Source organism: Nematolebias whitei, chromosome 17 (assembly GCF_014905685.2).
Source record: "Nematolebias whitei isolate Nwh7 chromosome 17, NemWhi1, whole genome shotgun sequence".
In the NCBI taxonomy this organism is placed as follows: Eukaryota; Metazoa; Chordata; class Actinopteri; order Cyprinodontiformes; family Rivulidae; genus Nematolebias; species Nematolebias whitei.
In genome coordinates, this window is record NC_056514.1 from 29,777,634 (window position 1) to 29,804,270 (window position 26,637).

Here is a 26,637-nt window from a genome sequence, read left to right on the forward strand (position 1 = left end):
TTTTAGAGAATTAAAATAATCTTTATACTTCACACTTGTCACTTTGCTTTGACATTAGATGTTAAGGGGGCCAATCGTAGCCTGCCATATTCTGCCAGAGAAGGAGTTTATAAATTAAAAACGTTTCCCCTTTGCTCTGTCACCTATCACTGTTATCCTGCTGCCTATGAGTACATCATGAGAGTGAGAGTGAATGGTTGGGGTGATATATCCTGTCCTGTCACCATGCCACCAGTTCAACATTTTTCAAGGTCCATCCAGCTCGTTGAGCGACCTGATCATGAATCAACCTCTGGGAGACATTTGTGGTTTATGTTTACCTGTACCTTGCATGAACCTAATTAGAGTCATCTCTCCTCTGACATTCGAGACCTCGTCCACATGGAAACGCTACCAGTCCAGGGCTGTATGTGGTGCTGTTACGTTGGCACAAAAGTACACCAATAACAGGAAGGAGCGGACTCTTCAAACATGCAAAATAAAGGAGAAGGATGGGAAATATCAGAGCAAAGAACACATTTCTTGTGGACTCATGAAAATGTGGAACTTCTGTTTTATGTCATTTTGAACCATTACCAACTGTGAGTTGTTGTTGTCCAACTTTGTGGACATAATGGATGCTTCCAGGCACAGTAAGTAAAGTGCTATGTGTTGTCATCATTCTATGTTCCCATGCAATGACAAAATTGGTTCTCTGCATTTAACCCATTACACCTGGGATACACCCAGGTGGAGCAGTGGGCAGCTATGTAAGCACCCAGGGAGCAATTGGGGATTATGTGTCTTGCTCAGAGACACCACCACATGTGGAAATGGCTGGGGATCGAACCTGGGACTTTCAGGTCTCAGGTCGGCTGCTCTGCCTCTACCCCATCTGGGGATGACTGAAGTAAAAGTATTCAAACATCAGGCAAATGTTTTTAGACAAATGTGTTAATCTTTCAAATTGTTCCCTTTTCTTCAGTTTTTTCAAATGCTGTTCTGTATACTGCATTTTCTTCTGTAATGGTTGTTTTAATATAGTATAGTATAATTATATAATAAGGTTTTTTTTACTCTACTTAAGGCATTATTCATCAGCTATGTCTTGACATTAAGTTTTACAGTAAACAAAGGTTTTGATGAAGCTGAGCAACTGGCATCTGCAACACAAACACAACTCATCTGTCATCGTTCTTGTCTGTCACTGTTTGGGCCGTAGGTGGGACTGTGACATCACCATTTTTATAAAGTTGACTGTTCGCACAAGAACTCAACACTAGCATTTAAATTTTATTTACATATGTTTTTTTATTTTAGCACAATTTCCCAAAATTCTATTTTTGTGGCTCTTGTTTTCATGTGGGGGCAACACGGTGGTTCAGTTGGTAGAGCTGCCGCCTCTTAGCAAAAAGCTGTATTGAATCCCAGCTGGGTACCTTTCTCCTAACATCAGCCTAAATGGTCCTTAGGTGTGAGTGAGAGAGTGAATGGTTGTTTGTCTCGTTTGTCTCTGGTGGACTGGAGACCTGTCCAAGTGATGGCTGGATATGGGCACCAGTGACCCCCATGACCCGAAAAGGAAGAAGTAGGTAAAGATAATGAATGATGGATGGATGTATATTCTCAAAAATGTCCCTCCCATGTGGACGGGGCCTGAATCCGGGAAGCCCTCGTTCCATTGTCATATCAATACTCCTCTGTTGATCTTCTTCTGAGGCAAGTTCGGCTGCTCTTTTCCACACATGCTAATTTGCATTCGCCACCATGTGTGGGTGATGGCACGCTGGCTGCCTCTCCTCCTTGTTCCCAAACCTACTGCCTCTTTCTTTCTCCGTTTCTTTTTCTACTTCTTTTTTCTTGAACTTTTTAACTTTTTTTTTTTAAAGAAGGAAAGGTTTCTTGATTCCTAGCATGCCAGAGAAGGGTCCCTTTGCGGATTACATTGGCTAAGCCCTTATCACTCCAGGAAATTCAGTGCCTGCTTAAAAAAATGGTAGGAGTAGAAAATCAAGGGGAAGTGTTATTCTTTTTAAGTTTCTCACTATTCCCATGGAAAGTTATTACGAGTCTGAAGAAAAGTCCTTCTTTTCTGGCACTCAAGTTTTCTCGTAACTGCATTTCATATTTCATCCATCCTCCTCCTCCTTTTCTTTTTTTTTTTTTAATATTTTTTTTCCATGCTGCCTGGTGGAATTTTAGAAGTGGAAAATGTGAAGGCAGGTGCTTGAGAGACGGAGAGGGAGAAAGAGGGGGAGTTTTGGGGAGAGCTGTGCTCACTGGGAAGCGATGTTAAACATCCAGGGGAAATGTTTGTTATTCTAATGGGATACCACCATGGTAACAGCTTTTAGAGACTCCCAAGGCTTTGTATGGAGTGTATGCGCGCATTCATCAATCTCGCCTAATTTCTTCGGGGATTAGCAAATATAATCAGGCCTTTCTCTCCCAAGCCCTCACCTGTTTATCGACATGAATATGATGGTGAAATTTAGCAGCGCACAACTGTGTTGGACGTGGGGGAAGGCAATGCACAGGCCCTTAATATAAATCACAAACTGAAGTGCATTCCTGAATGGATTCGAAAGTCATTAGCTTTCTTTTCACACCGTATGACACCTCAGACAGAGTAGCTTACATTTCTCGTACTTGCTTTAAAAACGGGAAAAGGGATCCTTGGAACCAAGACTAAAGCTCTTTTGCTCATATTACATCCTCAATTTAAACATGCTCCAGAGGTAATAAATTGTTATTTTGAGGCTTAATACAAGGATTTGAAAGCGATGAAGTGAACTCATTTAGACTTGATAAAAAAAATAAAAAAAAACAGAACGAAGACCCCGAGTGATGACGCGTCTCCGTGTTTAAAAGGCTCCTTTAACTTGTAAGCCCCTCTCAGCTCTTTACCTTTTTTCTCTCTCCCGCCGCAGATTTCCTTAAGTGGCTTATGTGAATTGCAGTTGCCACACGGAAGCCGGGAGGACATGGAATACGTTTCTCCCTGTAGTCGTGACCAGCTAACAGAGCGTTGAACTTGTACTTGTTGTGACGGAGAGGTTTCTCACAGCGTTCGCAGCTCTGTGGGAGTATAACCTAACCTAAAGCTAAGCCTCCAGCTGGAGCAGCCTTCCATCAAACTCCCAACACCGCTCTCTTATCTACTGGCATTTCTCTCTGGTACAAATAACCAAGACATGATATAGTTGGCTACATGTCATCTCTGGCACGCTACTACGTTTTCTCTGCCCCTGCCCCCACCTTTGTGAAATATAATGCTTTTAACTCAGAATATTTCTTCTTCTTCTTCTTCTTCTTTGGTTATTTTTCTCCATCTGTAGCAAAGACAGAGACCACTATGTTTGCTCATCTTGGCTACAGACCAAAGGCTCTTTCTGATATAATCCCCACCATCGATCAGACTTTGTTTACTCTAACATGGTTTCTCTTCCCTGCAGCAATTAGAAGCCAACCTTTCACCTCCTGCTCCTCAGACTAGCTTTATACGTTTATTTTTCCCTTAAGTGGTAATTTTTCATGTTGCGGCTAAGCTCTAAGAAGTGTGGGTGTACGTTCGGTAATTGATATTCTTCAACCAGACTGGCGTGCGAGATACCAAATTTCTGTTTCTTTGCGTTTTGAAAAGAAGAGTTCTCCATCCCTCCGTGCTAAAGGTATATCATTTAGAGACGATTAGCACATTTTTCTATATTTCACTCCACACCCTGTCCCTTTCATTCCAGCTGCACCACTTAGAAATGTCAAGTACTTGGAAATTTTAGGAATCGGTCGTGGTGGAGGCTGAGGCCGACTCTCTTACTCTTGAGAGGCTCTTGTCGTGATAAATCAAACAGGAGAGTAACTGCTGTTTCATGTCCTCCTGGCCTAAGAGGTTCACATGTAAAGATATTTGGTGATATTATGATCACAATTTTTTTTTTCTTGGTTCCCTGCCCAATGCTTGTTCCAGACAATTGAAGTAAATGTAAATCAGGCTGCCTTAACGCAAACTGCAATTTGTAATCCGTCATGGTTTGTTTTTTTCCAGTACATATTTTATGAATTGCACTTTGCAGTGCACCTTAAAAGTATCGCTCAGTGGAAAATAACTTTTAGAGTTTGTAATATTTTATTGAAACAGAACGCTTGTTTTGTGGCACTCTGAAGTCACAGTTTGTTTCTCCATGTGGTGTTAACTATTTACATTTTGTTAGTTATTACTAGGGGGTACACCAATCCACTTTTTTCACTTCCGATACCGATACATATATCAGATTGTTACTATCAGTCGATACCGATCTGATACTGAAAAAAACAGTGCTGAATTAACTTTAAACATTTGTTTTGTTTTTTTAAACGCAGACATAAATGTACAGAATTACAAATTTATTGAAAACTCTGCACCAGTACAGCACACTTAAAAACACCTCTTCACAAGCTTGGTCAAATATGCAAAAACAACGCAACTTTAATTTGTTCAGTCAGTGCAATTATGAGTATAACATCCACTGTAAAATAAATAATAATAAAGATATTGAAACTGACAAAAACAATAGGTTGACAACTTTGGTCAAACATGAAAAAAATACATTTCAACAAACCTTTCAAATGGTTCAGGAATTCTAAATATAATGTAAAATAAATAATAAATGAGCTGAAATAAGAGGAAAAAGCAATAGTTTCACTAGCTTGGTTGGCAGATATTTAAAATAATCACGTCAGCTCCTGTCCTTATGGATCGGTCACATTGTCATGATATGCAATCAAGATTTTTGTCGATGTCTGTATTGATACCGATACCAACATCGGATCGTGCATCTCTAATTATTACCAGGTTTTTTCTTCTGTGTGTGTTCGTCTGTTGCACAAATAAAATAATCTAATGAAGTTCTCAGAAAATAACATTTAGATGTGCATCTACAACTCATTGACATTTAGAGTCAATCCAATGGCTGCCATAGCTAATCCACCTTATCCAACACTAAAATAGTTATAATTCAGCTAATTTTACAGATATTGCAAACATTTCGGCATTGTATTAGCTTGGCATCATCCCCAACACACTAGAGATTTCAGAATATTTTTGCTTCTAACCTTTACTGTTTGTGTTAATACTTTAATTTGAACGAGTGTTTTTTTTTTTAATTGATTTTTAAAGAAGCATTTACTTCTTTATTTTTATTCACGTTTTACACAACTTTCAGTGGAAACCCACCTTGTCTAAAATTGTCAAAATATGAAGTTCCACTTTGCAGAGGTGGAGAAGTTGGTAATAAAAGCAGAACACTTGAGTGCAACAGAAACAGACTTCAGGAATAAATCATAACATGCGTGAAGACCTAAACATTCAACTGAACTTCCGCTCCACTGGAGAGATGATAAATTGTGTCAGGAGAAAACATCAGACCTGTACTAAAGTTTCCATCCAAATGCAGCACAAATATGTGAAAGAAAAAAATCTGCTTTTCCATTCACTGCTGCTCTTTATATTACACAAACATATAGCAGACTTCAAGCTGGTTTCCTTCACTGCTTTTGTTCATTTGAGGTTGGATCGTTCTGTTATCTCGTCGAGCTTTAGGCTCCTGTTGAGTGGGTGCAAGATAATGCCTTTCTGTGTATATTTTATTTGTAAAAAGAAGCAAACACATCTAAAGGACCCAATTTGCTAAGAGCCATATAGAGCTAATTGGACATGTGTCTCTTGTTTATCACGGGGGATCCGCACCATGAAGCTCTGCTATAAGTGAAAAACTGCAAAGAAGAAATACTACTACAGTAGTCCCTCGCTACTTCGTGGTTCGTTTATCGCGGACTCGCTCTATTGCGGTTGTTCAAAATATGATTGGTCATGACACACAAATGGCTTATTGATGGATGAGCTGCACGATCAGCATGGAGTTTTTATTTAAAATAAATTATTTAAAATTATTTAGCACCTGCTGCACATTTGTGCAGCCCAGAGCTGCAGAAAAAGCTTCCTCCTTCAGCTTTGTGTAGCCCTTACTGCTGCAGGATAAACTTCCTGCTGCAGCTGATCAGCTGTTCAGCGTGCAGAGTGGAGAAGTGGGCGTGACCAAGCGCGCTTGCAGGTGGCAAAGAGCAGATGAGGCAGGGAGCTGAAATCATGACATTCTGTGCTTTTTTTTAGAGCGTTTAGAGTTTAGAAACGTTGTTTAGAATATTGTGTGTAAAAGAGTGTAAAAAGAGTTTAAAATGCCTTTTTATGTATATATAGATATAAACTACTACTACTTGTACTACTATTCCTACTTCACGTTTTTTCCACTTATAGCGGGTTTTCAGGGTATGGATCCCCCTGCGATAAACGAGGGATTACTGTACAAGTACTATCCTTCCCACACTCTTGCAATATTCTAGTTCCTAAACTCTAAACGCTCTAGCCTGTCATGAAATCAGCTCTCTGCCTCCGGCTGCTCTCTGCCTCTGGCTGCTCTCTGCCTCCGGCTACTCTCTGCCAGCGCTCTCGGCCACACCCACTTCTCTGCTGCAGAGCGGAGATGCAACGCGCTGCCGGAGGAAGCTTCTACTGCAGGTGTAGGCTGCACATAGGTGTAGCAGGTGCTAAATAAAATTAAATAAATATAATTTATTTTAAATAAAATTCAATGCAGATCATGCGGCTCATCCATCAATCAGCCAATTGTGTGTCATGTCCAATCTTATTTTGAAAAACCGTAATAGAGGGAGTCTGCGAAATACAAAACGCAAAGTAGCGAGGACTACTGTATATACCTTAAAAGGGAGAATATGTGATGAAGCACATCAGTTTTGCAAAGAGTAATTGTCACTCAGACACTGATGGCAAATCAAAAAGCATCCCTCTTTTTGAAAGCTCTCATTGGTACAGCACTCAGCTGTCTCTGGTCTGTATGAGTTACCAAAATAGAAACGGAGCTTCTCTTTTGATTCTGCAGTGCTGTGGCCAACATGTTATAATGGCTATAACTTAAAAAACTCAGGTTCAGACAACATTCAGCCTATAAGTGATCAGATTTGTCCAGTTGCTGAGTGTGTTGCCTGAAAATCTGGAGATTGGAAACGCAATTTATCAAACATTAGCAGCCCAATTATAGCTGTTTATGAAATTAGGTTGTCAGATGAGTCAAAGTTGCAGCAGAACTGACAGTGAGCAGCTGCAGCCAGGGAAAAGATGAATAAAAATATGGGCTTACATGCTAATATCTTGCAAATTCACACATAATAAATGAGATATAAGTGTAAAAGCTTTTTTCTGAGTGACTTTGAAGCTTGAAGAAACTGAAGTGTGAGACTTTGATCTTCAGAGAAGAGTATGGAATAAGTGACTAAATGGTGCATTTTAAGATTTGTAAATATGGTATAAAGTTTATTCATTTTAAGAAACAAAGCAAAACAATTCCATAAACTCTAAAAAAAAATACAAGAGATTCAAAATGAAAGGCAGCAGAAAGAAGAAAAAATCGTATTATTTCTGCCTATAATATAAATACACGATGGATCAAAACTTGGTCATTCAGACTAGCATGTTGGTGGGGGTGGGTGGCTATGATTTTTAAGTTTATTAGAAGTTACAAAATTTATAAATTCAAAATAAAAATAAAAATTGAATGAACCTTAGAAAAATAATTGTATTTCCTGTGAAATTGCATGTTAAGGTTAAAACATTCAGAACACAAGCTCAAATTAGCAAAAACAAATGCCAAAGGCTAAAATTAACAAAACAGTACAGCCAAAATTAACAAAATGATAGCAAAAAGCTAAAGTTAGCAAATCAGTAGTTAAAAGTGAAAACCAGCAATGGAAGCTGAAATATAAAATAATGAAAGACATGGCTAAAACTAAAAACAGAAGAACAGTTGCTGAAAGCTAAAATGATCAAAACAGTAGCTAAAAGCTAAAACAAGCTGAACAGTCGAGTTGCAGGGCAGCAAGAGGCCAAGGCCCCACTTCTAGCTCTTCTGGGAAGACCTCATGGTGTTCCCAGGCCAGCCAAGGGACATAGACTGTCCAGTTTGTCCTACGTCTTCCCCATAGTCTCCTCCTAGTTGGACATACTCACAGCTCTCTCTAGGGAGGTGCCCAGCGAGCGTCCTTACCCAAACCACCTCAACTGGCTCCTCTCGATGTGGAGGAGCAGCGGCTCTACTCCGAGTCTCCCAGATAACTGAACTTCTTACCCTAAGGGAGAGTCCAGCTACTCTGCAGAGGAAACTCACTTCGACCACCTTTACCCGGAGTTCATGGCCATAGCTGAAGGTGGGGTAGACGAACCGGTACACAGAGCTTTAGCTTAGCTCCCTCTTCACCACAACAGACTGGCACAGAGTCCACAATACTGTGGAAGTTGCATCGATCTGTATGTAGATCTCACTTCACTCACCAAAGTTCATGTTCATTAATCCAGGTATAAATCCAACAATGTTCAGTCAGGTCATCTGGACGGTTAATTTTGTTGCTGAGACGTTTCATCCTTCATCCGAAGGACTTTTTCAGTCTGAGGAGCCCACCAAACCAAACTGAATCCCACAAACAGCTCACCTCCAGAGTGGAAAAAAACAGTTTGCTGGTGATAAGATGGCCTCCATGGCCCTCCCTCTGCCGTCAACTCAGCAGAAGTCAACTAGAAGTTCTTCGAATGAAGGATGAAACGTCTCAACAACGAAAGAAACCGTTCAGATGACCTGACTGAACATTGCTGGATTTATACCTGGATTATTGAGCATGAACTTTGGTATTTTGAACCACTTTGACAGGGTCTGCCTTGAGGGAGTTGATGGGATGGAGGGAGGGCCACGGAGGCCATCTTTTCACCAGCAAACTGCTTTTCCCACTCTGGAGGTGAGCTGTTTATGGGATTCAGTTAGGTTTGGTGGGCTCCTCGTACTGAAGAAGTCCTTCGGATGAAGGATGAAACGTCTCAGCAACAAAAGAAACCATCCAGATGACCTGAGTGAACATTGTTGGATCTCACTTCATTCTTCCTTCACTCATCCCTCCGAGATACTTCGGGTGTTCGGGTTAAAGCAGTAAAAATGTAAGAAGTTAAAAATGAAGCTAGCATGCCCAAGCGCAAAGTTTTTCAAGAATTTTAGGAAATTCATCATAAATAATCCAAAAAGCATAAAACGTACAAATACCAAAAGACATAGCTGTAAATTCCTGAACACGCTGAACGTTTCGATACGTGGCTGAAACAGCTGAAAGCACGCTGAAGTACTTAGTCCAAAAAAAAAATGTGTGGAAAAGCTACAAACAGGAAAACATTCATGTGAACGAAGTCCACACTTTATTCGATCTGTTTCTACTCACAGTCCAACAAAAAAACTCCAAATTAAAATGATTTAAAATAAGAAAAAGACATGATCCTTGTTGAACCTTTTCCATATTATGTCTTCATGAAAGAAGTCTGTGATTTGTATGACTTATTCTGTCCTGCAGAGAGGTTATATCGAACGTGGTGCAGTCACAGCTATCAAAGGCGAGCAGCTTGCCAGCGCCTCTGGACCATTTAAATTTAACATCTAACACATTTCTTCACCCTGTTACTTTTGGCAGACAACACCGACGCCCACTAGCAGCTTCTGAATTGGGGATTTTTTTGTTTTAGACTTAAGGAAGACTTATATTCTGTGAGTTCTATACAGTTGATGAAGTGAGGGGAAAACGTCTGTTGAGAAAAGCAACTTTCACATTGGTTAAAATAAGGAACTTTGAATGGTTTTGTTATGCATTTAGTTTATTTCTCTTATCACTCAGGCTTTAAAGTCCTGCAGCGTTTTCTTCCGTCAGCTGTGATTAGCCGTGCAGTTGAAGGAAAGCACTCGTCTCTCTTTTTAAACGCAGCTTACCAATACCCGATACCTTCCTTTAATCAAAACATCCTCAGAAGAAGGAGCTTTTTTTTCCTGAAATTCACAGGACTAGTAAACTTTCTCCTTGGGTTGCTGATGTTGTCAGTGCTCGCTCAATACGTCTCCCTCATGGCCCGAATCAAAACAAAGATGATCAGAGTTGACTCGGAACATCATCACAGCGCGGGGAAGGTAAAGAAATGCGGCGTGAACTTTCTTAGCCTTGGCTCTATTTCTCGCCGGTTGTCATTTTTTATAGCCGTTTCGTTTTTTTTGCATAATTCCACGGTGCATTGGCTCGGCTTGATTTGATTTATAGAACCTCAACTTTCAAGGAAATTGGACTTAGGGTATGAAAGTTCACACTTCTCGCCTTGAGGCAATTGATTTCTTCTGAGTTTGATTTTTAGTGTTGAAGCGAAACCAGCACTGAGCGCTGGCACCGGGTCACATGTCACACAGGTCTTAAATCTTGTTCTAAGCTCATTCTATAAGTTTAAACGTGTGTTTTTTTGGGAACATTTGGGTTGTTTATGATTAAAGAATCACTAACAAGCCCGTTACAGTGTGATGACAAAATTCACATTTAACCAGCTGGGGCATACAGATGAATTAATCAGCTGCTACATTAATAATAACTCGCAGCATATATCTGATTATAATTCTTTTGGATCGAATTATGCAAAATGCACTATAAGCACTTGTTGATATTTATTTATTGGAGGTTTTAATCCTTCATAAATTGTTTAAAATGAACCAAACGAGGTTGTAATTAAAGAGCTGTTCCAATGATTTTGCTTCTAAAACCTGTTAACAGTTTTATAACCTTCCCTCAGGCCCTTGAAGAGCTTTTCAGAGGCTGATAAAATGTGATAATTAAGGGTTGTTGTCTCAGATTGAGTCTACAAATTAACAAAGAGCCAGTATAACAGAGTGGATTTCAAAAAGGTTGAACGAATTGGGCATTATTCAAACAAGTGGGTGTAAATTGTAAAAAAAAAAATATATATATATAAATAAAAAGAACAGAAGTTATAGGATTCAGGGTTTTTGGCTGAAAACCTGCTTCACTTATGCTCACTCTGTTTCTCTTAATTGGAGCAGAACAGAACAGCCAACATCATCTAATGGATCACACCAAGCAGCCTTAGAGATATTAAATATGTGCAATTGCTGTTTTTTAGTTCGAGTTTGAAAATTAAAAATTGAAATCTTTCTGTTTCTATTCTTTGAGATCTGGACAAACTAGATTTTTGGGGGGTTTGTTTACAATGACAGCTGTTTTTTGGTGCAAGCTTCACCTGAATTACTGAATATAAAAAATCCAAATTCTCCTTAATTAATCAACAAAAAATCAAGACGTCCCTGTTGCCATTTTGGCCCCATCAACAAAACTCCAGATATTTATCTTATAAATATGATTTGCTGCTGCAGCTAAACGTGTTTTCCAAAGTGGAGATATTTAAAAACACCTATCAGTGTGGACATAAGGGCACCTCTAAACATTTGATGCCTCCCTCACCGGCTCTTCTTGGCCAGACAGTTTTATTCTCTTGAGTCCAAATCGTTTGCTTGATGTGCATTTTTAATTTCCTCCTAGCGATTTAAGGTTTGTAGAACCACATAAACTCTGACGTCACGTGCGCCGCAGAATGATAGGTCATGTCCAATCTTATTTTGAAAAACCGTAATAGAGCGAGTCTGTGAAACGGGAGCTCCGCTTCAACTTGACCTTTTTTTATTCGTTTTGTTTTTATTTTCACTTTTTTTGCGCCAACAATGCACACCCACGGTACGGTTATGACTGCGACACGTGTAGTTTTGTGTGCCGCTGCCTTGCCATCAAGCCATCGTGGCTCAGTTCCCGGCTCAGGCTCTGGCCTGTCATGGCGGCCGTCTCCATGATCCTTTTTTAAAGTGGGTACTCTCGCCTCCTAGTGGTGCAGTTTTGGTACTTCAATGTTTTTGTTTGATTCACATAAATAAATAAAATAGAAATTTGAAGTCTCACAATTGGCGGTAAACCCAGAGTAATAACACTGAGGGAACCGACTCAAACTCAATATAATTAACTTTACTTACAGTGATGTAATATACAGTATACATATACTGTATTCAGATCAGGGGAACCTGGGAAACATGGAGAAGGAGGAAGAGAGTTATAGTACTGGTAAATAGAAGGATTACAGAATTGAGAGGAGAGCAGAGGATTCCAGGTAGGTATGGTCCAGTGTAGAGGGGTACCAGAATGATTAAAGAGGTTTAGTAGATGGGCAAGTGGTGAAGTGGCGGAGGAGCAGCTGAAGGTGGAACAAGATGAAGGATTGCAGGTATCCAATGGTAAGTACTGGGCTTGTAGGCACAAGGAAGGAGACGAGGGATCCATGGCTGGAGACTCAGGAGGAAGGTTCTAGGAAACATGAAGGAGAAGACAAGTTAAGCTCAATTCTTAGGTTAGATAATCACAAGGAGGCCGATGTCACTGAACACTGGTTGGTATCTAATTCTCCAGCAGGGTAAGGAACACTTCTGCAGCTTCTTAGACCTGGACCTCATCAAGGGAATGACCCACAGCTGGTGCTCATTGGTGCCATCCAGGACTCAAGAACCTGCAGAAAGAACTGGAATCCTACATGAAGTAGTCTAGATGGAGCTTGAATGGTGCATAATGTAAATAGTTTTTGGGTGGTCAGTCACAAACCAAAAAAATCTATGGTAAGTCTTATCTCACAGTGATGATGTTCCAAAACACAAACCAACACATCCACATCTCTAAGCAAACTGTCAGGAAGCTTCTATGTTATTAGACTTTATGTATAATTTCACATTTTACCGACGATTCAGTATTTGGCGGTGGTTTGAACCGATCCTTGTTTTTTTTGTCATTACAGATACACGTCGTCATTAGCTTGTGTTTCTTCCAAAAGGTTGCTGCCAAGAATTATTCCAAAGAGCAGAGTTATAAGAAATAAAGGGAACACTGACACAAACCATTCTGCATTCATTTAATTAGTTTTTAAGATACCACAAAAAAAACTTGTGCAAAAAAAAAAAAAAAAACTAGTTTTGTTTGCATCTGCTGCAACATTTCACTCTCTCAGCTCATTTTAAATTCAAATTTTGTGATTAGGCTAAAAAAGAAACTGTTCAAAAAGCTGTTGGTGTGTTTCATCTGGGGCTCATCGTTTTCCACTTTCAGTTAGATGATTTTTTCAAGACAAGCATGAATAAATGAAGAGTTCTTTTTGTGCCGCATGTTCTCCTGTTTGGCTGGTGCTAAGCACACAGTCAGAAGTTATTATTAGACCCAATTTGAGCGGCCTGGTGTTCTCAGTTCTGAGCAATGGGCACCAAGCTCCTGCATTGCGTTTGACAGCCTTCACACAATATTGTGCAAGGGCACTCCCTTAGCTTCTCATGCTGCTTAAATATAATATGGCAGATGGATAGTATTTTCAGGGAGAGCAGGGGTCTCACCCTCCTTCTCGCTGCTAGTTCTTCTGTCGTCTCTTGCCAGTACCTCAGACATTTCAAGGGGGAAATATGTATCAAATTAACTCTTAGCAGCAGGGCCTCCGAGATCCCTGCCCTTGTCTTTTCAGCAATCAGAGCTTTGTTATTTTAGTCTTTCAACCAAAACCAAACTGGATTCAACAGCCTCGGCAATTACCTGTAATTTTCCAACCTGGTGCGCCGGCTTTCACCGGAGACAGTGAAATATTGTCTTCTCGGTTCCTTATTTTAGCGTTCGTGCTAAGCGCAATAATTCATTAACATGGGCCGAGAGGCAGATTTGGAAATGTTTGCTTTCCTGCCTGCAGGAATGTGTGCGGAGATTTGGTTTTGTCTGTGCACAGCCTCGGAGTTGCTAAAACGAGACACCCCACTGCGGTGTTGACACTCTGACTCTGAATTCTCTTTTATGCATCTGACCCACAAATTCAAACATCCTTTCAAGCCAATTCAGAAGAGACAGCACTGAATCTGACATCTGTTTTTACATGGTGGACTTTTCTCCCGTCTCCAAACTCTCTTTTCCCCAACTTGTCCTCAAATTGTGTAAAACTCCAGGATGTCAACCAAAGGTACGTGTGTTTGTGTAAGCCAGAGTGATGTTTCCCCTTCAAATGTACCAAAGGAGACACTGCTCACACTAAAATGCTAATTAGCTGAGGTGTAGCAGACAAGGACACTTGAGTGTGAGTGCATGAGCAAGTTTTAACTCTCTACAAACCAAACAGTTAGTTTTGAGCTAATCTTTCAACAATGGGAGTTACTTCAGAACGTAAACCATAAGGAAAAACACTTGGATTTGTTTTTTATGTCTAAGATTACAAATTTTTATGTGAGAAAAACAAAGCAAATCTTCTGGCTTTGTTTCTTTCATTTCAACTTTTCACAGAGGTAGCATATGGTATCAGTAAAGGAGAGACAGTTTGTGCTGTGCGATGAATTATTTTGTGGATTAGTATTGGCATTTAAATGCTCTTGGCTTTAAATCTTGTCTGTTTTAGATCTTAAGTACATTCCTTGGCACCCCGCTCCCCCTGCTCAGGCCGGCCTCTTCCCTCAGCCAACACATTTTTTTTAAACCGTAGAGCCTAACAGGAGTGAAAAGGGCAGCCATTTAAAGAGACCCCGACGCCAATTCTGAGTTATATTTTTTAGTGCAATACCTCTTAAATTAAGCCGGTTTCTTTAAAGTTGTGATGCCAACCAGTGGTGTAGTCTACGTGATATACCGGTATACGCTGTATACCCACTAGAAAAGCTTGGGAATTTCTGTATACCCACTTAAAAGTGCTCAGTGATACGTGACATGTCATTGCACATGTGTCATGATATTGAAACGTCGGGACGAAATGCATCGTAAACACCCTTGTTTAACGCCCCCGGGGGAGAGAGGGTCTGTTTGTATTATGCCAGGCACTTGTGCAACCGCGAGCCGCTCCAGCTATGCGAAGCGAGTGACGCAGAGCATCGCCGGGACAAGGGCAAGGGGTTTTTTAGAATAAAAGTTCAGACCGGATATTTGTAGTTTGACGTTTCAAAAGTATTAGTGACGTTTGAAGCCTCCCAGTTCGAAGTTTTGAGACCAATAAACAGCAAAACCCTTATTAAACGATTCTTGGTCACATTACTTTACATTAAATTCATTTTTTTTTCAAACAACACAAGTTGTAAAAAAACATCACTTCATTTAAAACATTCATATTTACATGAGCCACTTAAAGCCTAAAGAACTTTCATATTTTGTCCAATTTACTTTGAACTAAAAAAGATAATAACTTATAATAATAAATATGATAATATGTGTGTGTGTGTGTGTGTGTGTATGTAACATATATCCATCCATTATCTTCCGCTTCCTAGGGAGGTGCTTTGGGGAAATCAAAATAAATTGACAGTTACATTGTACTAACTGATGTATTCTGGTTTCTAAGCACAGTATACCCACTATAAAAATGTAGACTACACCACTGATGCCAACGGGAGCTTAACTTTAAAGGGAGCCGTGATTAGTTGAACATGTTGGCCTAAATCTGTTGTATAATTTTCCTCTTAACTTAAAAATTGCTGTTTGTGATATGTAAAAAACTCATAATTACTTCAAAAACGTTATATCTTTTGTTATATTTTTCACCCATGGAGGTCGCCATTTTTTCTCCTGCACAATGCATGCTAGGTTGATGTTAGGTCCCTTCTGTACTGGAATCTACAGAGTAAACACAGGAAGGCTAACATTACTAAGGAGGCAGTCAGAAAAAAATAGATTCATTAAAGAATTTAGATTTCTAGACTTGGTGATTCTGCATCGATTCTAAAGGCCCATAAATCGATTTTAAAATGTGTTTTATTTTGTTTTTTTTCCTCTCCTACTCCCGAGCGTACTGCATATCGCATTACATGTCCACTCGGCCACCGTAGAATTTGGCCTTGTAGGCCACCGTACAGCAAACTAGTTAGCCGTCTCTCTATCTGAATGGAGACTGCTAGCATGTAGCAAAGGACAGTGCGATTCAACCCACTCCTTCGTCGTTAAAAGTCGGTGTAAAGTCATTTTGGATCCTACAATGTTCTGGGGACATGGTTGTTTGCAAGAAGTGTAACATAAAAATGTCAAACTGTATTTTGGAAATACGACAAATGCGCGGAACGAAAATGAAAAAGCGAAGCGGCAGACCAACAAACTCTGCAACAAACTTCCAGCTAATTCCCCAAGATCTGCGAACATTTCCCACTCCATCTCCTGCTATATCACAAAGATTTATGACCAGACAGCTCAGTGGAAGGCGAGGGGTTTAGGTTTATTTTTAATACGCTGGACCCAACGTGCGTTACTCCTTCAAGTAGCTTTTAGCGATAAAGCAGCACCACAACTTCACCATGAAAGACTAAAGTGGGAGAAGCTCTTATTAATGCACCAGCTGCAGCTCAAAGGTAACTGTGTTTTTCTCATAATATACAAAAACTTACAAGTTATACAACAAACTTAATGTAATTTTTTTTTTAACAGGTTGAAGAGAGGCCAGATGAGACACATCGACTGGAACAAATTCTAAATTATACAATTTGGATGGTTTAGAAATTACATGCAGTTCAGAAGAGTTTTTGTGCAGACTTGCACTGGTTTTGAAAATACAGCAAATACTGCAATATGGTTAAAAAATAAACTGGACGGAGCCAGCACTACAGGACCTAGCATATGTCATTTACCCAGAATGCATTGCAGCATGAAAAACATAGTGACGTCCGCGTGACAATATTTTATTTAAATTTATAAAAAGTAAACAGCCTACAATATTTTTACTGTATTGTTTTTACTTCTAAAATAAATATTTCTCAAATGAAGTATATTGTTACAACTAACCACGGATCCCTTTAAAATGAAACCTGTTATCCGCCCTGTCAAGTAGCTTCTCGTTACCTTAGAGAGTGGAAGCCTCGGAGGTTAATGTAATTACAATCTCTGATGGTTTTACAAATTGCAGTCTGGTAGTGTGACACACCCTCCCTTTGAGTGCTGCTGCGCTTGGCTCTAATGTCTTGTTTTATGCACACTGATTAAGATGACTTTGGCCAGGTGTGTTTGTATTCAACCTGACCTTCGAGTTATTATCTATTTTTCTCTACGTTACGACGTCAGGGGGGAAAAAATATCCCCAAACATAAAAAAACCAGGTAATATTTAAACCATTGAAAATGTTTTGGCAGAAAATATGGCAGCAGTTTGTAAGTTATGGCTCTGCCCAGTTGATAAAACCAGCGTTCGTGGCACATTTACGCCGCCCTAGAGATCTTTCCTGACATGATAGTCACCGAGCGGCCTTTTTTTTTTTTTTAAAGCACAGCCCTTCCTTCTGTTTTCCAGTACAGCTGGCCTCCTTCCAGTCCCCCTTCAGAAAAAAATGGATGAATTCCTAGATGTCTGATAAGCTTCACTAGAACATGATTCCTAATGGAAGAGGGAAGAAGAAGAGGCAGATGCTATCGGCGTGCTTGAATCGCCTCGCAGCCAGATCAAACATCCTGAAAGTGCAGCAAAAGCTGAATCACGCTGAAAGGTTGTTCCACATTTATCTTCTCTGTTGGTTTAATTGAACTAAATGAAACCAACTGGTCGTTTTAATGTAAACAAAACATCATTAGCATTAAAAATCTCCAAAGCCTGTCGTTTTTTTCTTCTTCAAACTAAAACATACCTCAAATGATTGCTTGTCATCCTTGTGATTTCCCCCTCATTCTCTAGTTTGTGACACCATTAATCACTCGCTTTGTTTGTTTTGTCCTATTTCCTTTTCCTGTTTGTCAAGCCAAAAACAAACACGGATCCCTGCCACCCCCGGCCCCCATCAGGAGCGAAAGTCTGCGTGTTTGTGTGTAAAACAGCAGGACCTTCTGGATCTTAGAGTAAAATATATCTCGCATCACTAGCGTAGCATGCCAGAGGTGTCTTGATGGAGATGGAGTCATACTGAGCTAATGAAGCTCCAAACCTCAGCTATCGATCCAGCTTGCAACAGCGCTCGACAGAGATAACTGAGGAGGAGAGCGGTGTGTGGCGTCACGCACGCTCTGATCTGTGTGACGTCTGATTCTGTGTAATGAACCTGGTAAACCAGAGAACATGATGGGGGGGCTGTCTAATGTAATGACAGGGGTAGCCTTGGCGGCTTTTCCGCTGTGAAACTCCGCTGGTTAGCTCAGGGGGCTTTCTCCAGAACAAACACCTAAATTATAAAGATGAGAAATTATAAATGCCGTCATTCTCTTAACTGTGCAGCTTGCAGGTTGTGTGCATTTATAATAGCAGGGATTACTGAGGTTCTGCCATTTTTATTGCCCACCACCTGGTTTTTGTTTTTTCGTCTTTGTCTATGTTTATGCGTCTTGTCTGTTGACAAAATATCTCATCGTTCGTCTCCCATTGATTAATCTTTGGCGTTAACCCATTTCAAGATGTCTGCCGCAGACAATCATTAGTCAACACAACAATAACTATTCAATTCAGTTGAGTTTATTTATAAAGCGCCAAGTCACAACAGAAGTCGTCTCAGGGCAGTGAACAGAAACATTCATAAAAATAATAAGTTAACATTATTTATCTGAGGAGCAGACTGCTTTGAGTTTAACTCCACCACAGACTCTCATCTTGAGCAAGCATGAAGGCGACAGTGGAAAGGAAAAACTCCCTCACGAGGAAGAAACCTTTAGCAGAACCAGGCTCTGGACAAGCAGCCATCTGCTTCAACCAGCTGCTTTTAAGAGGAACAGAAAGGAGGAACGGATACACAATGGCAGCTCGAGATTCACATGCTAAGACAGAAATACTATCAAATGAAAACTATTAATTTGTAACAATTTGTTTTAAGAAATGGGGTCGATTTGTCGTCCAGTAATCTAAGCCTATGGCTATGACGGAGCTTTAGGGCCATGCTAAGAACAAAAATTAAAAACCATAAAATTCAGAGAATAAAGTCGTACAAGACTTTTTTTTTTACAGCTGTCATTAATTTTGTTTTCTCGAGTCGGATCCATGACGCGACCTGTCCATCAGTCCAGTAGGCGTGTCAGCAAATGACCAATCCGAAGCTAAACGCTCCTTACCTGCAGAGAGCTGGAACGTACCACCTTACTGTAAGCAGGTTCAAAGTCCTGATATTGATAATAATCTGATGTGCTAACAGATTACACAGTTTCTCTCACTGAGCGCCGTTTTCAAATGGAAACAAAAATGAAAGTAATGACGTCACGTATATGCATCCCAGAATCAACGTACAAAAAAATAAAAAATAAAAAAAAATAGTAGGTGGCAGTATTGGATCACGTTTTGAGTAAGAGCGTCAATAACAAGTTTAACAAACATTCTTCATTTTACCACAGTTAGAATGCGGTAAACTCTGCTTTATCGTGTCGGAGTTCAGATAATATCACGACTCATTTAGCTTCGGATTGGTCATTTGCTGACACGCCTACTGGATTGACTGACAGGTCGCTTCGTGGATCCAACTCGTGGAAAAAAAAATTTAACAACAGCTGTAAAAAAAAAAAAAGTCTTCATTCTTTAGACTTTATTCTCATAATATTAAGACTTCTCATAATTTATGGTTTTTAAATTTTTTTTTCTTAGTGTGGCAATGTAATTATTTTTTTAGTTGTTTTTTTTTACGTGGCCCTAAAGCTCCGTCGTATATGGCAGCATGAAAAGTCAACCCTAACTATAGGATTTATCAAAAAGGAAAGTCTTAATCCCAGTCTTAAAACTGGACAATGTGTCAACCTTATGGACAGAAACTGAGAGTTGGTTCCACAAGAGAGGAGCCTGATAACTGAAAGAGCTTCCTCCCATTCTGCTTTTGGAAACTCTAGGAACCACAAGTAAACCTGCAATCTGAGAGCCAAGTGCTCTGTTAGGAAAATGTGGAACAATAAGATCTGTAATATAGGATGGAGCTAGGTTGTTGAGGGCTTTGTAGGTTAGAAGTAAGATTTAGAATTATATTACTATTACTACTACCAGACATATTTACAGAAATTGATTCAGAATTTTGTGTGTTAGGCTCCGTTTACTCGATGTGTATTCTGAGTGAAACCGTATATTTTCTGCTGGGGTTAGCTGTTGGTGTAGACAACAACAGTCCTTGTATCGTCTGAAACTGCAAGTGTTTTAATCCAGGTCTCTGAGTGGAGGTTTGCACCATTTTGGATGCAACTTTTGTGTTTCTCATGCTGCGACTGCATGTGCGTCTGTAGCCCGTATGAAGTGAATGGAGGAAGAAGGGTGACGCTCCTCACTTCACAACACTTGTTTACTTATTTTGCACTCGTTAAAACAGGGCACCAGCTGGTCAACAACAACTTAATTAATATATTCACCCTTTAATAATCAGGACTCTGTCACTGAAATAGAATCTATTAATTACAGGGACTTCTAAACCATAACAAATGGATATTCATCCAAATGAAGAGACCAAAGTTGTCTTTGAAGTTTTATTGCAAAAATAATTAATCAAACTAAGACTCAACAACGATAGTAAACAATCAAACAACATAAGTGATAAAGGATAATAATTTGTAGAATAAACTGGTTTTAAAAGTAGTAAATCACTCTGATTTACTGCTTGATTACTCTACACCACTGATTTCACATGATTTCAATGTAATGATTTAAAACGATAATCAACATTATTCATGTTCACACCTGTTTTAATCAAATAAAATAAACTTCGTTACTGATTTGTTTGTTTTCTTTCTTCAAAGCATAAAAGATAACGGGTGAACATTAGTCAGACTGTAGCTGACTCTGACCATGGACGGTGAACGTGTGAAAAACACCAGACATTATTCAAGTTAAAAGTAACTTTAAAGAACACAGTTCATGGTGAGTCTTGAAGACAACTCAAAGGTCAGGGGTCATAGTCAGGGGAGTGCATCAGTGTTGCCAGATATTTGATAACTACCCTTTTAGCCCCACTCCTTTTAGCCTCACCCCTCATTTACAACCTCTCCCCTCCAAGAAATCACACCTCACTCAGCAGTTATGATAGTTTGGGTCAAATTCTAATCATTTTAAAGCGACAGTATTATATTTTGGAATTTCTGGCAACTCTGCCTGGCATAAAATCTACAGCAGAGTCATATTTTTTATGTTGATATGTCACAATAAACATAAAAAAAACATACTAACAATTCCAGAAATCATTCTCTTGTAAACAAAGCCTTCGATGTGGGTCTTTAACAACACACGTCTTACAATATCCCATGTGGTCGTGCATAACAAACCTAAAAATTAGGAAAATTAATTGTACATCTCATGACTTTATAAACAATACAATTAAAAAAAAGTTTAGAATTGCAACCGTTCCTGGCCATATTCTAGATATTGATTACATTTTAATGATTTACAAGAACACTTTGCTCAATTAAACATATACAAGCAGAAAATAAATAAATTTGTACATAAATGAATAAGGAGACATGTCAGTTATATTTTAGGTTTAAAATGTGTTTTACATGAAAAATCTTGAAATGTTGACATAAACACAAGCATGAAGAAACTTCATAAAATGCAGAAAACTGCAGTAGTGGAACAACAATGTTGATATTTTTAGTGTGTTTTTGACTTATTGTGGTAAGTAAGCATCTTCACGTTATAGAGTATAATTGAAAATGAGGATTTTGTGGTTGTATAAATAACCTTTTTTAGGGGTCTAAGGATTTCATTCAATTTGGAAACATTGCAGTGGAGATAATTACTCTTTTCACTGAGGTGGTGATGGTTTAAATTTCCTTCATCATTCCTGAGTAATAGAAAGTGTCAAAACTGTCATGACACACTACTTTGAACACTCCCACTTATCCTTGCTGAATTAAAATAGACCTGGAGGGGGGAGGCTTTTTCTTTCCCATGACCACCTCTGCTGCTGGTGCAAATGAAAATGCCCTTCCCAAAATAGATCATTTTTACCCTTCAGATGTCCACTTTTATTTTAAGCCCGGTGACACCATGCCATCCATCACACTCAGCTTTTTTCAGATGTGAGCAGCCCGGGGGGAAAGCACTGATACCACGCAGGGGGAGTGTGATAGCGTGCTGTTGCTGAGCTGTTAGGCTTTCTATGGTTAGATTTCCACTAATTTAATCTCAGAGCAGCGTTTAAACAATTTCTTTTGAGTAAAGGGGAAGTTGCTTTCCCGTCTTCAGAGTAAACATTGAAAATTGATGCTCTGCCTTTCCAGCTCTTCCCTCAAATTACCACTTGACGTGGCCAGATATCGTTCTGGATTCTTGTCTGCCAGGAAAAGGCACATCTAAATGCTTTATTGGATGTTTTGGCTGGGTGGAAATTGTGCAAAGTATACCCAGCACTTTGATAGTCTTGACCTGGAAACGTGATAGTCACCCCACTTCACAGACGCCTCTGACACCTGGGTAACTGGATCTGGCATTCTCGATACACGATCTGCGCCGCAGAACTAAAGACTTAACTTCTCCGGTTTCATAGACTGCAAGCGCAGAGTTGGTGGCAACCGGAATTTCACAGGGCTCAGACTGGGGGTCTTTGTCCCCAACTCCACAAGCCAAATGAGTCTTGTAGGATTTGAAGTCTGGGTGGGAAAAGATGATTAGCAATATTCTCAAAGCTTCGTCTTGCAACGCAGAAGGTGAACTTGTGTGCATGAAAAGACGTGTTAAGTTCTTTTAAATCATCAGTTGAATCTCAGGTGGATTCATCTGCAATGTTTCCTGCTGTTCTTGCCTAATTTCATCAAGTTAAATACAATTTTGGGGGGAAAAAAGCAATAATGGATGTGCAACTTTACACTGCAATGTTTCAATTATTGCAAACATTGTTTTGGATTATTCAATGGTAAATGGACTGTACGTATATAGCGCCTTTCTATCTTATCAAGATACTCAAAGTGCTTTCAACTACAATCTGTGCCCTCATTTACGCATTCATACAGCACTATAGGTCTCCACAAAGCTAATCTGAATCTGTGGAGACTAATCAGTGCTTTAAATCACATTTATACATCGATGGGACACGCATCGGAGGCAATGAGGGGTTCATTGTCTTGCCCAGGGACACTTCAACATGTGACTGCTGGTGGAATCAAACCCCCAACTCTCCCATCGGAGGACGACTGCTCTAACCACTCAGTCACATTTGCCCCAAATTATTTCCCCAGATTATTGATTAATTAATGCATCATGTAAAAATTTGAGTAGCTTTTAAGAACAGTTGTACCATTTCCTGTGGGGGTGGGTTTAAAATTTAATCTTAAAACTGTTTTTACTACTTTTATGCCACAACACGAAAAGGTAAAGGCGGATAATAATGTATTTGCCTGCGTCTGTATGTTACCAAAATATTTCATAAACCACTGGATGGATTTTGAAGAAACTCCTACGAAATAATCATCGGAGGTACAACTTATTAACTATTAGAGCCAGTCCAAATCAAGATGGCTGCCACAGCCAATAGAAGTTGGAAAACACGAGAATGGCTATATTTCAGCAAATTTTGCAGATAATCTGCTAAGTTTTGGTGTGACTGTAGATGAGAGTCATTCACACCACAAACTCTGAGCGTAACATCTTGTGATATCGTGAGTTTACACATGACGTTATTTTCTTAAACTTTAACTTGTCAGTGCAGTGAGAAATTAAACTTTTTCTCCAAACTTATGTTATTGAAAAAACTTCCTCAACAGGTAAATTAATAATTGTTCATAACTTTCCCACAGGAACACTTCAGAATATTTGAATTGCCAACAAAATACGTTAGTGCCATCACTTTTTAGTCCATCGGTCTATCTTTTACTTCAACGTGACAGCAACGGTGTTGGTGTTTGAAGTAAGCTCCACCGAGGCAGCGAGCGATTAGAGAAAGTGTTCCTCGGCTTTTAAAGTTCACCACCCTTCAGGATACCTCATCGTGCCTCAGGTCTTTGATCAGTGTTAACATCACGGTAACCATGACAGTTTATTTTCCACTTCCTCAAAAAAAAAAAGACTGTTTGTGTTAGAGAACAATCTAATCCGCCTCCTTCTCTGGCACATTGGCACACCTTAAAAGAAAAATGTCAGGGTCAGAAATGGACCATTAGCTCAGAGAGTCCTTTTTCTACTCTTATACCCACTGAAAACACCTTTTTCAACAGATGATACCACGACACATCGACCACAGGCTTGACCTGGGCCTAAACTTTTAAGGGCGTTTAAAAAAAGAAAGCATTCAAGCCCTTGGGAGGACGGATGATTGCTCAATGAGTGACTGACACCTTGAATGGCTAATGAAGAATTCACCTGCTTTGCATGGCTGTATTGTAATACCTTGTACATTAAATTAACTACATAGTCACCCTCCATTCACTGGTGTTATACTCTTTTCTTTCCCCCCACCGAGGTCAATCCTGTGTTGCTGCAAATGTCATAGTGCTTTAATGAGAACTGCTCTGTACTCACAATAGAAGCTTTTCAGCCAGATTAAATGTATCACTGTGCTGAAACTTTCCTTAACCCGCCCCCCTCCAGCTTTGCCCCTATTGTGACACAGTGGTTTTACAGAGGAGCTTGTTGCTGAAAAACAAGGTTAAGAAAGATCAGTATCAAAGGAGGAGAGTTTTTGTGCGGCTCGCTGGAGAGTCTCGCTTCAGGTTTCCACCCGAAACACAAAGGTGTTTTCTTACCTGATTTGTATTCATTCACACAATGAGTGGGCCTGCCTCTCTTGTTTCCAAGTAAGGAGAGTCCAGACAAGACTTTTGTTCGCCCTATCATTGGATACGTGCATGTTGCTTCCTCCAGTACGAGCCTTGGAGTCCAGCAACGGGTTTTGTCCTGAATGGATCCCATCCCCCCATCTTTGTTGCTTTTTACAGATAAAAAAAAATGTTTGAGCACTGCTGTTGGTTTCTTTTCTTTTGGGTCTAGTGTTCTGTCAGTCATATCAAACTGTGCCACCCTAAAACTGCCCTGTCAGAATCCCAAACCCACAAATTACCAGTTTGAAAGAGTTTCAGTTCGTAAGAGCCCGTCACGGCTCAGTCCCTGCTGGCCCACATTAAGCTGTCAAAACACAGATAATGTTGCCCGTACGCTGAAACTTGTTCCGATTAATTTGTTTGATTCAGCCGGTGTCAATCAAATTGTTTATGACTTCTGTTTTAGGGGTTTTTCCTGACTGTGTCTCCAGAGTCCATCCTCATGGTGGCAAAGCACGCTGCAGAGAACAACAAAATCTTCTGCGTGAACCTCTCAGCGCCGTTCATCAGCCAGTTCTTTAGAGAGCCTCTGATGAAGGTTATGCCTTACGTTGACATCCTGTTTGGCAACGAGACGGTGAGTGAAACCAAACTTTAGAGCCCCTTTCTTTGTCGACACATTCTTTTGAAGTTATTTGTACAATGTAGGGATGTGCGATATGGCATAAAATTCATATCCCGATATCTATTGTGATGGGTGGCAGTAACGATATATATCATGATATGTTTTTGGTATAAAACTTGCAATAGGAATGAAAAAAAAAAAAACAGGGTGTCACTTTTCCATCATTTATTTAGAAAACTGCTATACCACAAAATAATCTCAATCAAGAAAATTCCACTACTCGATCCAGAGAGTTTTTCAATAATGAACAAGTCAAGTATTAGGCTTTTTTCTTGTAGTGCAAAACAGTGCAAAATATATCAAATGTAGTTTTAACCATATGTTTTAAACAAAATAATATGTTGTTAACTCTTAACAGTTTACAGTCTTTTCACTTAAGAAATGAACAGCAACAGAGCAGCATTTTACACTAAAAACACTTCACCATCCAACCCTCTAGTCTCCTTCCGCTTTAAGGAGAACTGACACAAAATGGTGACCAGTTTCCTCTGTGGCTTTGACCAGAGAGGGTCTCGCAGTAAAATCATACAACACCGCGTTCTTTTCACAGATCAGAGATCAGATTTAACCCTTTTTATTTAGCACAAATGCACTCTCTAAAGCGGACCAACGCTTACTTTAACTTTCTACGGAACACAGCGTTTTGCGCACATGTCCGAGTACGGCAACAGTACGGCAAGCCGGCCGTAGTCGGCGTGTAGCTTCTCTACTTAGCTCTCGAAGAAAACAGACTTTAACACCATTTATGCACAGTTTAAAAAAAAAAAAAAAAAAAAAAACGTAACGGTTAAATCTGACAACTCTAATTTTACATCAGACACAACATTACTGCGTTAAGCCGGTAGAATGCAGATCTCTATTATATCGTTTCTACCGTGTACTGTATATGTCGTGCATTCCTAGTACATGGGGCTTTTTACTTAACCAATGTCTGCACATCTACAATTAATTAACTTTTAAAATCATATAAATTCAAGTTGGTTTGTCAAAAATTACAATATTTGAGTTAATTTTTATAGATGTTGAGCTACACTTTGGTGTGGTAGTAGCTGAGAGTCAACCCCAGCACATATTCCAAGTGCTCACAAATCATTTGAGGTCATGTGAAATATATTGAGATTGTGCATAATGTTATTTTAAAAGTTTGATGGTAACAACTCTGTAATTTCTCACCAAAAGATGATCATGGTCTAAAACCCTGACATGAAAGGCAGTGGGCAATACGCAAATAACAATAACCTTCAATGTTTTTTCCTTTCTTGGAGTATTACAATTAGTTATCATCTGCAGGTCTTTCTATGACACATCACTACGGAACTGCTAATGTATTTTGCGTACCATTCAGTAAATGCAACAAATGTCATCTTTGTTATTTGCATTAGAGATACCAATGTCGCTAAAATGGCCCCA

At 39.6% G+C, this 26,637-nt stretch overlaps 1 protein-coding gene across 3 annotated transcripts in view; it reads left to right on the forward strand.

Moving 5' to 3' along the window:
- The window catches only part of adkb (adenosine kinase b), a 199,663-nt gene that overhangs the window by 97,264 nt on the left and 75,762 nt on the right, over positions 1-26,637 (forward strand). For all 3 annotated transcript variants that reach the window (XM_037691472.1, XM_037691470.1, XM_037691471.1), the window contains one exon: positions 25,009-25,179. In XM_037691472.1, the coding sequence (XP_037547400.1) occupies positions 25,009-25,179 (171 nt within the window). The remainder of the gene's footprint in view (positions 1-25,008; positions 25,180-26,637) is intronic.